Source organism: Excalfactoria chinensis, chromosome 4 (assembly GCF_039878825.1).
Source record: "Excalfactoria chinensis isolate bCotChi1 chromosome 4, bCotChi1.hap2, whole genome shotgun sequence".
NCBI classification, from domain to species: domain Eukaryota; kingdom Metazoa; phylum Chordata; class Aves; order Galliformes; family Phasianidae; genus Excalfactoria; species Excalfactoria chinensis.
The window spans coordinates 8,447,366-8,463,035 of NC_092828.1; the positions used below are offsets into that span (position 1 = coordinate 8,447,366).

The following is a 15,670-nucleotide window of genomic DNA, read 5'->3' on the forward strand; positions in this document are numbered from 1 at the left end:
CATCTAGTTTCAACCCTCCTGCAATGTGCAGGGTCACCAGCCACCAGACCAGGCTGCCCAGAGCCACATCCAGCCTGGCCTTGAATGCCTGCAGGGATGGGGCATCCACAGCCTCCTTGGGCAACCTGTTCAGTGTGTCACCACCTTCTGTGTGAAAAACTTCTTCCCAATATCTAACCTAAACCTCCCCTGTCTCAGTTTAAGACCATTTCTCCTTGTCCTATTGCTATCCATCCTGGTAAACAGCTGTTCCCCCTCCTGTTTGTTTGCTCTCTTCAAGTACTGGAAGACCACAATGAGGTCTCCCCAGAGCCTTCTCTTCTCCAAGCTAAACAAGCACAGTTCCCTCAGCCCTTCCTCATAGGACAGGTGCTCCAGCCCTCTGATCATCTTAGTGGCCCTCCTCTGAACCTGCTCCAAGAGCTCCACAACGTCTATAGCTTCTAAATTGATTTAGTAATTTTTGTGCTTAGGAACATAGCAAACAACTCGAGGCTTCTCAGAACTGCCTGGGTATAGTACAGATAGTAAAGAGAATTTATTAATTCAATGTGAAATGAGCACATCGGAAAGGAGGTAGAAACTACACATACCAGATGAGAGCTTAACAGAACACTGATTTTAGTCTTATGTCTCAGTCAAACTGCTTAAAAATACAGCAGTACCGAATGTGCCTCACATCACATCCTTTAAGAGACACGCAGAAACACACATTCACACAAGGACCAAAACTTGTGCCACCCCAGGAGACCGATTTTTTTGCTTTTTTAGTCTATTTGACTTTACCTGTACTACTAAACTAAAGGAGGTGAGATCATGCTCAGGTGTCCTGTTCTGTTTCAGCCTGCTCAAGTAACATTCTCTCAGGCAATGCTACAGCACAGTTTGGGAACAGCATCAGTCAGAACTCTTTCCAAAAAGCAGAATGAAGATACCTACTCTGCTTTGAAAAAGGAAAGAATAAATAGTTCAGCCATATGGATGTCAGCCATGCTCTACTTGATCACAAGCCCTAAAAATAAGATGTGACCCATTTTATTTACTAGTCCTGTACGGCTGTCCTTCCCCATAAATTCATTTTGGTTCAACAGGATTATAATAAATGGTTTGGAAAATTCATTAGCTATCACTGTGAAATCCCCTCCCAAGAAGCAGCTGTCCCACATAGTGATTTATAATGCTGTTAATCGAGGTTTGGGGCCCTGAGGCTTTTATAAAATAAAAGATCTAACTGGCAATCCACAGCCAAAGTTCAGCCTGTAGGGTGTTTCCATCTGGTCTGCTGCCTTTTAGAAGAGGAAAGGGCAGCTGTTTATAACACTTGCTGCTCAGTCAGCCAAACACCACATCCATTACCCACTGAGCCCAGATCCTGAAGTCTGTGCATCATCCAGTGAAGGCAGGAGGCATATTGGGCAGCGCTGCTGCACTTCCACAGTTTAGAAAGGTGAGAAAAATTGGTTGTCCTGTAACAGGGCTCCAGTTACCAAAATTGGGCCATTCTGAGATGAAAGATCTTTCATTTTCTCAGCTGTTATAATCAGGATTAAAGTTATCAACAGGAGTAATAGTTTTAACACTTATGCCTGTAGTTGTTTGCACATCTAAGACACCTGCATTTCACCTGTAGGTAAAGGTGAAACATTTACATTGACAAGTAAAGGCTGAGAGCTCACCAGTAAAGTGAGCTGGCATGTTTTCAAAAGCAACGTAATGTTACAGTCATGTTTTCACTTGAGCGCACATCTGAGGGAGACATCCTGAGCGCCTGAAATCTATTACAAGTGAGACAATAAAGCCAAGAATATATCTCACATGTGTTACTCACCATGCCCTTGCTCCGTGCTTTTGGAGAGTGCAAGTCAGCAATTATAGCTGTGCAGAGGCTGACATTCCCTTTGCTTATTCCACCTATCATCCTGGAGAGAAGAAAAACGCCGAAAGACCGAGATGCAGCCCATAGTGCATAAGATGCCATCAAACCCATCTGCAAGCAAGAAAGGGTTTCTTACAAAAGGCAGGAAAACGTATCTTGTTTTTGCACATTTTCCTGCTAAACATTTGTTTTGTTTGTTTGTTTTGTTTTTCTGACTTTCATCAGCTGCTCGAAAAATTACACAACAGGCACACATGAATATACTGATACTGGGCTATGTCCTGGAGAGCAATAAAAAAGAATAGAAACAAAGACATAAAATCTCCATATAACTATGAGACTACCAATAGAATTAGAAGAGCAAGGAAAATTCAAAGGAGCTACATCAGTCTGGGCATAAGAGCACTTCAGTACATGCTGCTCCACTTGTTCCCAAGAGAGTTTTAAGTTCAAAATAAGAGTTCACGATTCTGTTGGTAACATTTACGTACAATTATGGATCTGGGAATTTCAGTTTCAGCAATCTGGTTTGGAAGTGTAACCAAGTGATTTGGCAAGAAGTCAACAGCCACCAGATCTAGAAGACTGAAGCTCCTATCTTCTGTGCTAACCACAGGACCATGGTGCCTTCAACTGCGTAGTGAAATAACATGACTAAAACCAGTGTGAGATGCATACCGCTGTCATCAAGATGACTGGCCTTCTTCCCAAGCAGTCTGACAAAGCTCCAGTGAGGGGAGAGGAGAAAAACTGAAGGATGGAAAACATTGAGCCAATCAGACCTAAAAAAAAAGGAAAAAGAAAAAAAGGGATGTCATCAGATGTACTGCTTTCATCTCCAGGTACCAAGTCCAACTGCTCCAGACCTATCACTCCATTTCGTCCATTAAAAACACACAATTAAATGTAGAACAACATCTACAAATAAAAGCTTAATCTGAAACCAAGTCATCCTCAGAACACTGATCTTCCATTGTTATTGCACTGAGCAGGCAAATCCACAGACAGACCAGAGTAATAGGGACAAGCTGGGTGAGTCACTGGTTACTTCATGGGTGAGAAGTGGTTTGAAACTCAGTGGTTATAATGGTATGCAGATTTTCCAGTGTTTTCCAAACTGACTTCATATATTTTCTGTTCCTAATGCAGAGATAATGCAGCCTTTAATAGTCTTTTAACATTTTTTTTTATTGTTTGGACCTGATTCTGCCACGTATAATTAGCTTTCCTTTCCTTCTTATCATGGAAAGAAGGACATAAGCACTGCTGTTAGAAAGGCACAGTAAGAGGTAGGAGTGATTCCAACAGACTCCAAGTCTTTTGAAATCTGCCTCCAGCTTCTGTGATCTTTAATTCCTCTTTTCTCTTGCCATCTCTAGCTTCACATACACATTAATTTGCACTACACTCTCAACAAGCAGGCAAATAAATGCCTTGCTGTCACAGTTTTTCCTCTGAAGAAAAAAACTGGGTTATGCATCTCAGATCGTCCTGTTATCAAAGCTAAAAAAGACTGAGGAGAGAGAGATGAGAAGTACTGCTCCCACCAAGGTTACGCCGGGCAGAATACTGATACTGAATATCTCAGGGGGAGCAGTTCCTTGTAACAACTCAAAACTCTAAAAGATTCTTATAGTTTCACACACTGGCAGTTTGAAAAGCAAACTGTAAGAGAAGTAAGAGAAGTTTTCTTCCTCGTATGCCAAGCATCACAAATGCCCAGCCATGCCAAATACAACAGGGACAAGCTGGGAGCTGGGGGTGACAATGCTGGCAGCATCCTCACTAACCAAGGTGTGGTCCCACACAGTGTGAACTGAGCAGAGCATGGTGCCACAAGTAGGGTTTGTCTGGTGACATTCCAAAGTAAAACAAGGGGAAATAAGGCTGTACCTGTGATAAAGCTTAGGTGCAGGCCCAAGCCTGAGCTGAAATACAGCTCCTGAGTCACTGGGCAAAAGGTGTAGGCAGCGGCTGGTCAAAGCAGTTACAGTTCAACATCCTCAGAGCCTTGACATCAGCAAAGAAGGTTTCTGCCTTGAAGAGGTTGCAGTCTAAGCAAAGGTGAAAGACAACAGAACAGAGTATACCCTGCACTGGGAGAAACAAGGGGGCTGTCAGCAAATTCAGCAGAAGAGATGGAATCAAACGTGGCATCCACCCTCACTGCCTACAGCTGTCAGGTGATTAGTGGGCATTCCCATCATTGCCCACTACAGTTCCTGAACACTTTTCTCCTAAAGAGAGAATATCAAGAGGTAAAAGCTTCTTTTCTGAGACAAACATACATGTTATATTTTCTTCAATGAACAAAAGGGTCAGGTCAGGAAAGAGAAGAGAGATTTCTCCTGCCCCGTGAAAGCAACTGAGCCAAAGCCAGGGATACAGCACTCCCAGGAGTGTGGCACACAGCAGGGAAAATGAAAGGTAGCAAGTTGGACATGACTGTATGACTGTGAGTTCCAGCCCCTTGTTTGAACAGAACCTGAGATTGTGAGGAGGACCACCGAGGTGGCCTCCAGCCAGGCCTCAGAGCAGACAGAAAGCAGCTTCTGAGGGATTAAACTATTTCCTACCATTCAAAGCCAGTAATCTGAATGAATGTGAGCACTAGATTTCCTGCACTAGCTCTGCAGGAGCTCACCCATGTAGTCTTCCAGTGACAGCAAAGGATTTTGGACCCTACAAGTCCGCAGCTTTGCTGCATTTAATAGGACCTTCAGATCTATGCCTGCCAACTCTCCTGCTACCATGAACTTCATTAAAGAGCCTCACAGCCTTTTCAGTAACCCTTCCATTGTTACTGTAAAGCTGCCAATAGTTCTAGGCTGCCTCAGCCTCTTCATCTACACAGCCCTCTGCTGTAGTTTATGGATGTTGTCTTTGTACTGAGGAGTACAAACCTGTATACAGCGCACATTACATGTGTCACGGAGTTGACAACGGGAACAAACCCAGAGAGAGAAGGAACAAAAGTACCTCCCTTCTCTAACTGCACGGTGTGGCGCAGCCACATGCACTCCGGGAGAAGGGGAAGGGAAGGGAGATTGGAAATGGATCTAGGAAGGAAAAAAATGAAAAAAAACGAACGGCAGTTTAATTCATTCAGGCCACGATAGTCTACCGTCAGCCTCCATTCTCCTCTGGTTTTACGCACTGGCCATATGGGGCTGTTGAAAGGTGAGTGGGTTTTACCAATAACTCACTGACTTTCTAGTTGTTGAATTAGCCTATGGATGGGGAGCAAGGAATCCCTATTAGTACGGTACTGTCGTCTGTGTACCGTTCTCATGGCAATCGGTACCCGTTGTTCTTCCACCTGTAGTAACCCCACAGCAGACGGGTCCTCTGATAGGCCAGGCAAATCAGACAGCTGCTTAATGTTGTCTGTTTCTATAGCAGCTATTCCAAAAGCCCATCGGTATCCCTTGGGGTCCTTGAAATGTCCCCTTTTTAGGCAGTCCATCCCAAGTATGCAGGGAGCCCCCTGGCCAGTCACTATACGATGTTTCTGCCAGACTCTACCGGTGAGGCTTATCTCGGCCTTCAACACAGATAGTTCCTGAGAACCCACAGTCACTCCATGTATATGTATCAGTTCTGTCCCTTTATAACCTGAGGGTATCAGAGAGCACTGTGCACCGGTATCCACCAGTGCCTTATATTTCTGTGGTTCTGATGTGCCAGGCCACCGAATCCACACAGTCCAATACACTCTATTATCCCTCTCCCCACCCTGGCTGAGGGCAGAGCCCCTCTATTGGTTACCTGCAGCAGCAGAGGCAATTCCAGTAGTGGCTGATCTCTTTTGTAATTCTCTCACCCGTGCTCGTAGTGCATAAGTGGGTTCATCCTGCCACCTCCTCATATCCTCTCCATGCTCACGCAGGTAGTTCCACAGGGCACGATGTGACATAGGCTCACTGCAGTCATTCACTCAAGCAGGCGGGTGTTTGTGTCTGATGGCTGAGACTGCCACAGGTTCACTGTGATTCCTTGCCGCAGACCAGTTCTTCAGCATGCTGTCTTCTTTCCTCTCCATTTGGTCCAGTCTCTCCGTTATTTGGCAGATGGCTGCAACGCAGGTGCGGGAAGGCGCTAGTGTGCTTTCTGTATTTTGAAGTGCGAGGATCAGCTCAAAAATTGGAGGTCTTCTATCCAGCTCTTCATACCTGTTAGCGGCAGGTAATAGTACACTGGAATATCTCTCCGGTGCTGATTGTATGAGTTTCTTCCATATTTCAGGAGTACTGATCACCTTCTCTGGGTCATGGCCATCGTGTGGATGCTTAGGGACAATCGTGGGATGGTACAGCATTTCTGCCACAGCCATTTCTCTCAAGTACTGGATACCTTCCTCAACCATACTCCATTTTTCCAGTACAGGCTCCAAATCATTTCTGAGAAGACAGGTTCCCTTTACAGCTGACAGCATTCTTTCCCAGAGAGTGGCGACTCCATCGAGACATCGTCTGATCCCTCTATCAACAGATGGGTTTTGAGCGATGTTTCCTAGTTGACGAGCCTCATTGCAACTTAGGGACACACTGCTGGCCCCATTGTCCCAACACCGAAGCAGCCAAGTGACGACGCTTTCACCTGGGATTCGGGTAAACTCCTTTCTCGTGCCTTGGATTTTGGTAATTTTCAGAGGTCTACGAATAGAGGTAATGGTGACTTTCCCCTCATCATCACTATCCTCTCTGTGTCTGTTAGTCTTCTGTGTTGCCTTCCTCCGTGATGGTGGTTTTTTGGAGGGCCCCTCACCGGGATCTTCCTCTACTTCCTCCTTCCATTCCAGACATGAAGACACACATTCCCATCTCTGGCCTTCCACTGGGGCAACTGACACTGATGCTGGTGCTTCCTGTGTTTTGTTGGGATTGACTTGGGGGTTTTCCCTTTGGGTTTGGGTCTCATTTTTGAAACTCTCTATCTCCATCATAATATTTTGTACAACTCAAATCAAGTCGCAAACAAGCCGTTCATTCTGAGATCCCCTTGAGCTACACCATCCCTCACTCAAATATTCATTTAATTTCTCAAGATCCCTCCAGTGTTCAGGAGTAAGATTGCCTGACTGTCATGGTTTTGTGCTGTCAATATTCTACATCATGACATCATGTGCGGTATGAACTGTTTTGGTGGTATAAGAAAGTGTAACAGAGGGTATGTGGAAGTGTAACAGAGGGTATGTGGAAGTGTAACAAAGGGTATGTGGAAGTGTAACAGAGGGTATGTGGAAGTGTAACAGAGGGTATGTGGAAGTGTAACAGAGGGTATGTGGAAGTGTAACAGAGGGTATGCGGAAGTGTAATAGAGGGTATGTGGAAGTGTAACAGAGGGTATGTGGAAGTGTAATAGAGGGTATGCGGAAGTGTAATAGAGGGTATGTGGAAGTGTAACAGAGGGTATGCGGAAGTGTGGAAGGTTCATGCTCCAGATCTGTGGAATGGCAGCATCCCGAGTACTCAGCCCTTGGAGGAAACTACATATCCCAGGGGACAACGCGGCCAGAGATGAATCACCAGAGGAGGAGGACACACATATAATCTCGCTCCCAGGCTGGAACGTCCCTCTTTTCGCCCTGTCTATCGCTTTGGAGCGCTCCATCCCTGCTGTCTCGCTCTATCAGCAACGTTCCAGCCTGTCGCCTAGAGATTGCAGTAGGCCCCCGGTTCTCCGGGACTCTTTTTCTCTCTTTCTTTTTCTCTGCCTTGTTTGATATAGTAGTTGTAGTTATACTGTATCATATTGTGTCTCGTATTTAGTAAAATAAGTTCTTTTCCTTAGATTGCTGCCGTTGTTTTTGTTCATTTCCCCTTCTAGGGGCAGCAGCCTCTATCACGGATAAATCTAGATAACCCGATTACACTGACACTGGGGGTCCCGATGCTTCTGGCCTTTTTCCTAAGTCTCTCACTATTCTATTCTTTGCCAGTCTCTGTGTTTTATAGTAAGTTACTGCAATTATTATATTCAGAGAGACTAACAACACAATACCCAATCTGACACCCCAGTCATACGTAAGGAACTCGGAACATTCGTAAGCCAGTCTGAGCAAAGTGTCTGTAATGTTCGTTAGGCAGAAAGGGAGCCAGGCAGGTATCCCTATCACTGGCTTCCATAGGCAAAGTGATTGTACAAGTGTCACACACATCATGATGCCCTGAAGCTGGGACTATAGGAACATACCGATCCTCAGTCCTAAGTACAGGGCTGGTGAAATAAGACACTTCATCACTGCTCAAAACATTGCCCGCATCCTCCACCAAAAATGTCACGGAGTTCTCTCTAGAGCTCACTCCGTGACAGCGGGAACAAACCCAGGGAGAGAAGGAACAAAAGTACCTCCCTTCTCTAACTGCACGGCGCGGCGCGGCCCAGCCACGTGTGCTCCGGGAGAGGGGAAAGGAAGGGAGATTGCAAATGGGTCTAGGAGGGAAAAAAAGAAAAAAAAAAATAAAATAGAATGATCTGAGAATGAACGGCAGTTTAATAAACCCAATAACACTAAACAACAATGAGAGTTTTACTAAGGAGAAAACCAAGTCCCAATTTCACTGGTGGGATGTGGGAGGAGGGAAGTTCCGACCACTCTGTCTTCTCGCAGGGAACCGGGGAAAAACCTTTCCCCTTCCCGACCTCCTCTATGGTGCCCCCTTCCCATTTAAGGCAGCCCACAGAAAAGAAAAAATATACTTGTCCCCTTAACTCCCATTATCCCACATGATGTTCTGATGTGGAATAGCAACACCAACCAAATTACAAAACCATAACAACGTGTACTAACAAGTACTGAGTGGAGGAGAATGATCACTTCCCTCCCTCCGCTGGCTCTGCTCATGCTCATGCAGCCCAAGTGCTGTTGGTGCCCTTACTACTGGGCACATTGCAGTCTCAGCTTGCCGCTCATCAGGATGTTGAGGACCTTTACAGCAAGGTTGCTCCCTTCCAGTCAGTGTCCAGCCCATATCAGCAACAGGGAATACTCATTCCCATGGGCAGAACCTCACATTTGTCCCCAGTGAATTTCATAAAGTTCTTATTAGACCATTCCTCCTGCCTGATTAGATGCCTCAAAATGACAGAGACGTGCTGTCCTAGTAATTCCTCTTTGTTAGTTTTACAAAAACAAAATCATTTATAACCTACTGTAAGAGATACAAATATGCTACTTGTGTTGACTTCTTTGTGGGGTTTGGTTTTTGGTTTGTTGTTTGTTTTTTTTTTTTTGGTCAGTTTTACATCATTCCACACAACAACACTGAGGTAACTTGAAAGTAATGCAATTTTTTATTATTATTATTTTTCAAATTCCATACCTCCAAACAAGACACTGTTGTATTTCCTCTCTGGAGGCATTCCAAGCATGGCTGCAAACCAGTCCACACCACGTTGCAATGACAAATAGAATCCATCCTGCAAAACAGATAGCTGGGAAGTAGAAGCAGGAAGATTGTTTCTCTGCTTTATTTCCAAAGACAGCTTCAGAGCTTAGTGAACTAGTCATGATGTTAAATGATTCCTCACCCTTCCCCTGTCCACCAAAGCCATTACTCCATCATAGAAAGCCAAAGGCATCAGCAGGCATGACTGGCACTTAATGAAGCCAAACCAACTGCATCAGATCACCTCTTAAACTCAGTATTTTTCTCCCCAGAAAACACCAATTCACATACCTACCTCACTCTTCTCTTCCCTGGTGTCCATCTCCTCCTGATGCTCTGCTCACCTGTGAGCTAAGCAGCCACTCCCCCGTGGGCAGCAGAACGCATGTCATAGTGAGCGCATTGTGACACAACCACCCTGCAGAGCAGCATAAGCGCTTCTCCCTGGGCACTGAGAGCACTTGGTGCTGAGCATCAGCACTGCGAGGAGGTGGGAGAGATTGGGAGAGGAGACTGAAGGCAGAGAGTGCTTCCAGCACCCTCCCAGCCCACACTGCGGTCTAGGACCACTGTGAATTCATCTTCGGCTGTGAGGAGACTGAAGGCAGAGAGTGCTTCCAGCACCCTCCCAGCCCACACGGTGGTCAAGGACCAACGCCAGTTCGTCTGCAGCTGTGAGCACTGAGCAGTAGGCAGAATTCCTGAGGCCTTGCCTCCCCTTCTTGCTCTGCCAGCACACGGTCATGTTGGGTCTCAAACAGCGTGCCTTGGGCTAGGCTTGCCTGAGGTCCTCATGCCCACAGGCTGGCAGCCCTACCCATGCCAGCACTCATGGCAGCACATGGGATGCCTGCTGTGCCAAAGCACAGATGGAAAGGAGCCCACATAAGCCGCAGTGCACAATGGTGCTCTAGGGCAGGGTACTGTCCGCAGGAGCACCCAGGCCTCGCCGTGCCCCTCACACCTCTCTGCATTCTCATGTACCAGCAGGTGAAGCGATGTCGGGCGACTACACCTGGGAATCGCTGATGCGAGACAATGCTCACTCTGGTGCTCTGCTTGAGGAGCTGATAGAGGTGTGTAATCCACCTGCACAAACCCCGCAGGGTAGAGATGCCAGGCTTCACAGCCAGGGCTATGCAGGTCTTGCTGCCTTGCTCTGGCCTGGCCTTCCCATTGGGGACAGGCTGAGAATGCCCTTTCCCACTCTGCATCCACATAACTGGTCCCAATTGCCTTGCAGTGTAAGAAGAAGTCTGCAGTGCTGGCAGATGCTGTCAGAGAGCAAGAGAAAATCCGCAAGGTAGGGAGGCCAGGAGGGAGAGAACGGAGAGCAGTGCCGTTACCGGGGGGAGCCCCCTGTGTGCAGGCACAGGGTGGGCTCCTGACTGCACCTTTGCTTTTCCAGGTACTCAAAGAAGAGGTAGAGGTGGAGATGAGGAAATACCAGAGAGCTCAAGAGAACATCAAAAGGCATGCTGCCCCGTAAGTGAGACCTCAGCACAGCCCAGAACTGAGGCAGAGGGGAGCTGGGATCCCAGCAGCCACCAGGCCTCTGTGCCTCCAGTACAAGCTTGGGAAGGCCAGGCCTGTGCATGGCTGGCACCAAGAGGTGCCCGTCCCAGCTCCAGCACAGGCCGGGCAGCTGCCTCGGGTCCCTGTGGCCACCTTGGGGGGGGAGTGAAGAGTTGCCAGTGCCAGCCAGGGCCTCTTCTCACACACCAAACTCCCACTGTCTGTAACAGGAAGCAGAGGACATGCAGGAAGGAGGGGACATGCAGGAAGGAGCACATAAGCTCCGTAATGAACGAAACTGTGGCTGTGAGACTGGTAAGACAGAAAGCCCTGCTGTAGTCCTGGGGAGGGAAGGGTCACCTCAGGCCCACAGGAGGGGATATGGGCCTACTTCTGTTTGTGGGGATGAAGGAGGGGTTTTTAGTGCCCAAACCTTCAGACACCCCAATGTCTTTCCCTGCTTTGCCTTGTCCTCCAGGATGAGCAGACAGCAGCACAGAGGCGCACACTCACTTCGTGGCTGCGGTGAGTTGCCCCGGGGTCCAGAGACAACCGGGCAGATTTGGACTTTTTGGGGATGAAAAGTTTCAGACCTTCTTAGTGTCTTGGGTGGGGACAGCAGGTGGGGTGGGGATTTTTGCAGCCCTACGTCTAAGTATAACAGATAGCTCCCTGTACAGCACAGCTCTGTGGGGGTGTTTGATGGGTCTGGTCAGGAAATGCTTTAACAAACGTGCCCCTGAATCTGACTGAACCTTCTTCTGTTGCGCAGGAGATTTCTGCTGTTCTTGGGCCTTCTGCAGCTTGTGTTCTTCATCCTGGCCCTGCTGAACAGGGACACCCTCCACTGCGTCCTGCCTGCGGAGCTGGCAATTGCCCTTGGCAGCCGTCCACCAAAACCCATCCTATTCTGACCCCAGAATGCACCCCTTTATCATTGTACATTAAGTACATCCTCCTTGTCACCAATAACACCAATAAAATTAACCCCAACCCCTAAAATGTGTCATCTGTGCATGAGGCATTAAACCCCATCGACAAATGTCTGTTGAACCACGGGAAGGAGACAGCAGGATTCTGGAGCTTAGAAACAGGAATCAGAGATTCAGCGAGGGTGGAAAAGACCTCCAAGAGGTCCCACCATCCACCTTCCACAAATACATCCCACTAAACCATGCCCCTGGGTACAACATGCCAATGTTTCTTGAACGCTACCATGGTTGGTGACTCCACCACCTCCTCGGGCAGCCCGTTCCAGCACCCGACTATTTCCTTAGAGAAGAAGCATTTCCTAACAGACACAGACTACACTAGTGGTAAGAATTTATAAACTTGATAACATAAGCCCTACAAATAGGAGAAGGAGGGATAGAATTCTCTGGAAAAGTGCCTTGACCAAGCACAAAGAACAGCGTGTCCCGTCACCTGTAACAGTCACTTCTCATTTGCACGGCTCGTAGTTCAGATGTTGATCTTCAGTAGTGAAGGTGAAAGGTGAAGATCTGGCTAGAAGAAATACTTTGGAGGCAGAGGAAGATCCCAGTGGTTACAGTTAGAGACAGAATAGGAGAAAAGACAAAATTCCTACAGCTGAAGTTGAAGTGGGGCTGGAAAGGGACTGTGAGATAGAGGTGTGGGCTGCAAAAATAATTCTTCCCTGGCAACATCATCTTGTCTGCTAACAAACTCCTGAAGTTGTGAGCAGCTGCACAGCATGGAACAAATAGGACTTTCTGCCCTTCATTCCTAGATCAGTAGTGTCATGGTTTTGTGCTGTCAATATTCTACATCATGACATCATGTGCGGTATGAACTGTTTTGGTGGTATAAGAAAGTGTAACAGAGGGTATGTGGAAGTGTAACAGAGGGTATGTGGAAGTGTAACAAAGGGTATGTGGAAGTGTAACAGAGGGTATGTGGAAGTGTAATAGAGGGTATGCGGAAGTGTGGAAGGTTCATGCTCCAGATCTGTGGAATGGCAGCATCCCGAGTACTCAGCCCTTGGAGGAAACTACATATCCCAGGGGACAACGCGGCCAGAGATGAATCACCAGAGGAGGAGGACACACATATAATCTCGCTCCCAGGCTGGAACGTCCCTCTTTTCGCCCTGTCTTTCGCTTTGGAGCGCTCCATCCCTGCCGTCTCGCTCTATCAGCAACGTTCCAGCCTGTCGCCTAGAGATTGCAGTAGGCCCCCGGTTCTCCGGGACTCTTTTTCTCTCTTTCTTTTTTCTCTGCCTTGTTTGATATAGTAGTTGTAGTTATATTGTATCATATTGTGTCTCGTATTTAGTAAAATAATTTCTTTCCTTAGATTGCTGCCGTTGTTTTTGTTCATTTCTCCCCTTCTAGGGGCAGCAGCCTCTATCACGGATAAATCTAGATAACCCGATTACATTATCTTGGTGGAGAATGCGGGCAATCTGATTCGATTAGATCTGCTGCTTTTTTAGCTTCCAGAACAACTCTCTTTTTGCTCTCTAAAAGCTTTGTTACAGGAGTGTTATTTTTTCATAGCTGCTCACTGAGAGCGTGACCTTGAAATTCCAGACGAACTGTCAACAGTCTGAGCTAGCTGCTCACTCTGAGCATTACTATCTTGCTTTTGTAAAGAAAACAAAGAGATTTCTTGCTCTCTCAGAGCACAGCTAGTTAGCTCTGACTTTCACAGGGCCTGCTAGCTACTATCAGCTATGAACCCACTCTTCATTCCAGTCGCTCTGTTTAGGGGATTGAAAGCAATCATGATCCTCTCAACATATTGTCCATACGTGCTTTCTTTTTGCGGAATTCTGTATCTATATAACCTAATAAGAACCGTGATGGAGACACCTGCCTGGTACTTATATGCAGTGTGGTATAATTTAATTGTCGGCACATACATTCCAGATGGAATAGCTAATTTAACAGACACCACGATGTTCAATCCAGTGTACAGGCTGTACTCTCAGATTGTCGTACGCTTTTCAACAGCCGAGGTAATATTAATTCTTGGTCTCATACTCATGTTCATGTTATCAATATCAGTGAATGTATATGTATTCCTATACATTCGTTCTATGCAGAAGTCTCCTCCAAAACCAGAGAATGCTGACTGGCAGGGAATATGGAAAGGTTTAGGAAAGATCTTAGAAGCGTGGGGACCCGCAGTGTCGTGGGATTTCACTATTGAACACCTGAGGGACCCTGAGAAATTAAGTGAGTACTTGGGTCAGAAATCTAAGGAGGTAAACATTATTTGGGGTTTGGCTTACGCATACCGTGCTCTGTATAATACTATTCTGGAGAGAGAGAGTTTCCGATCTGAGATTCAGACCAACAAAGATAATATCCAGGTCGACTCTAATCAGTCACGGGAGGCATCAGTAGCAATATCAGTTGCCCCTGTGGAAGGCAAGAAATGGAGACGGGTGTCCACGCGTCTAGAACGAAGAGAAGGAGGAGCAGAAGAAGAGGAAGCAGAAGAAGGTACTTCGTCTGGATCGGCACCAAGAAAGGCAAAAAGAAAGACTAAGAGGCGTGAAGAAGAGGCTGATGAGGAGGAAATTGTTTATCGTCGACCTCTAAAGCTGACTGAGATCCAAGGCTCAAGAAAGGAGTTCATACGGCGTCAAAACGAAGGTATCCTTGCCTGGTTGCTTCGCTGCTGGGACAACGGGGCCCACAGCCTGTCACTAGATGGTAATGAGGCACGCCAGCTAGGAAACATTTCCGGAGACACAGCTATCGACAGAGAGATTAGCAGATGTTCAGATGAAGATGCCACCCTCTGGGAGCGACTCTTAGCAGCTGTGAAAGTAAGGCACCCCTACAAGGCAGCTTTGAAGCTTAACGTTATTAAATGGGATACAATCCAAAGTGGTATCCAGTATCTGAGGGAAATGGCCATGGTGGAACTGTTGTACAACCCTGCGAATTTAAACGAACGTGATCCTGAGAATGTGAAGACCGATCCTGACATATGGCAGAAACTTACAAGTACAGCACCAGAGAAATACGCGTCATCACTGGCAACAACGTGTAAAGAATATGTGGACCACAACAGAAGGCCCGAAGTTAGTGAACTGATTAGGACACTTCAATACTTCGAACATCAGTTGTCCCCACTGTACACCGCCACTATTTCTGCCATCTCACAAGTAAAAGACCGGCTGGATGAGATGCACGAGAAACTATTTCCATTGACCAATCGTGACAAACCCATACAGGTATCAGCAGTGTCCAATGAAGATCAGAACGATCAAGGAAGTCTATTAAAGGAACTGATCAAACTAATTAAAGGTGATGAACACTACTCCTCACCTGTAAGATCAGAAGTCTCGGCAATTAGACGCACACGCTTCCCAGCTCGAGCAAGGAATAACAGTACAATTCCACCACGTGTTTCCATGTGGCGCTACCTACGTGACTGTGGAGAGGACATGAGGAAGTGGCATAACCAGCCTACTTCTGTACTGCGAGCACGGGTGAGAGAACTACAGAATAGACCAACCACCAGTAGAGCTGCTCCGGTTATCACAGGTAACCAATAGAGGGGCCCTACCCTCAGTCAGGGGAGGGACAGGGATAATAGAATTTATTGGACTGTGTGGATTCGATGGCCTGACACATCGGAACCACAGGAATATAAGGCACTGGTGGATACTGGCGCACAGTGCACTCTAATGCCCTCCAGTCATGAAGGGACAGAACCAATCCATATTTCTGGAGTGACTGGGGGCTCTCAAGAGTTGACTGTGTTAGAAGCCGAAATAAGTCTCACTGGTAAAGACTGGCAGAAACATCCTATTGTGACTGGTCCAGGGGCTCCATGTATACTGGGTATTGATTACCTCAAAAGGGGGCATTTCAAGGATCCTAAGGGCTATCGATGGGCCTTTGGAATA

The 15,670-nt window shown here is 46.9% G+C and overlaps 1 protein-coding gene across 3 annotated transcripts in view; it reads right to left on the reverse strand.

Annotated features, from left to right (window-relative positions):
• Positions 1-15,670, reverse strand: part of MFSD10 (major facilitator superfamily domain containing 10) — a 35,960-nt gene that overhangs the window by 11,818 nt on the left and 8,472 nt on the right. For all 3 annotated transcript variants that reach the window (XR_011903328.1, XM_072333990.1, XM_072333991.1), the window contains exons 3-5: positions 9,202-9,298; positions 2,555-2,658; positions 1,829-1,987 (exon numbers count right to left, since the gene is read on the reverse strand). Coding sequence is in view for 2 of the 3 variants with exons in the window: in XM_072333990.1 (XP_072190091.1) it covers positions 1,829-1,987; positions 2,555-2,658; positions 9,202-9,298 (360 nt within the window). In the remaining variant the exon portion in view is untranslated. The remainder of the gene's footprint in view (positions 1-1,828; positions 1,988-2,554; positions 2,659-9,201; positions 9,299-15,670) is intronic.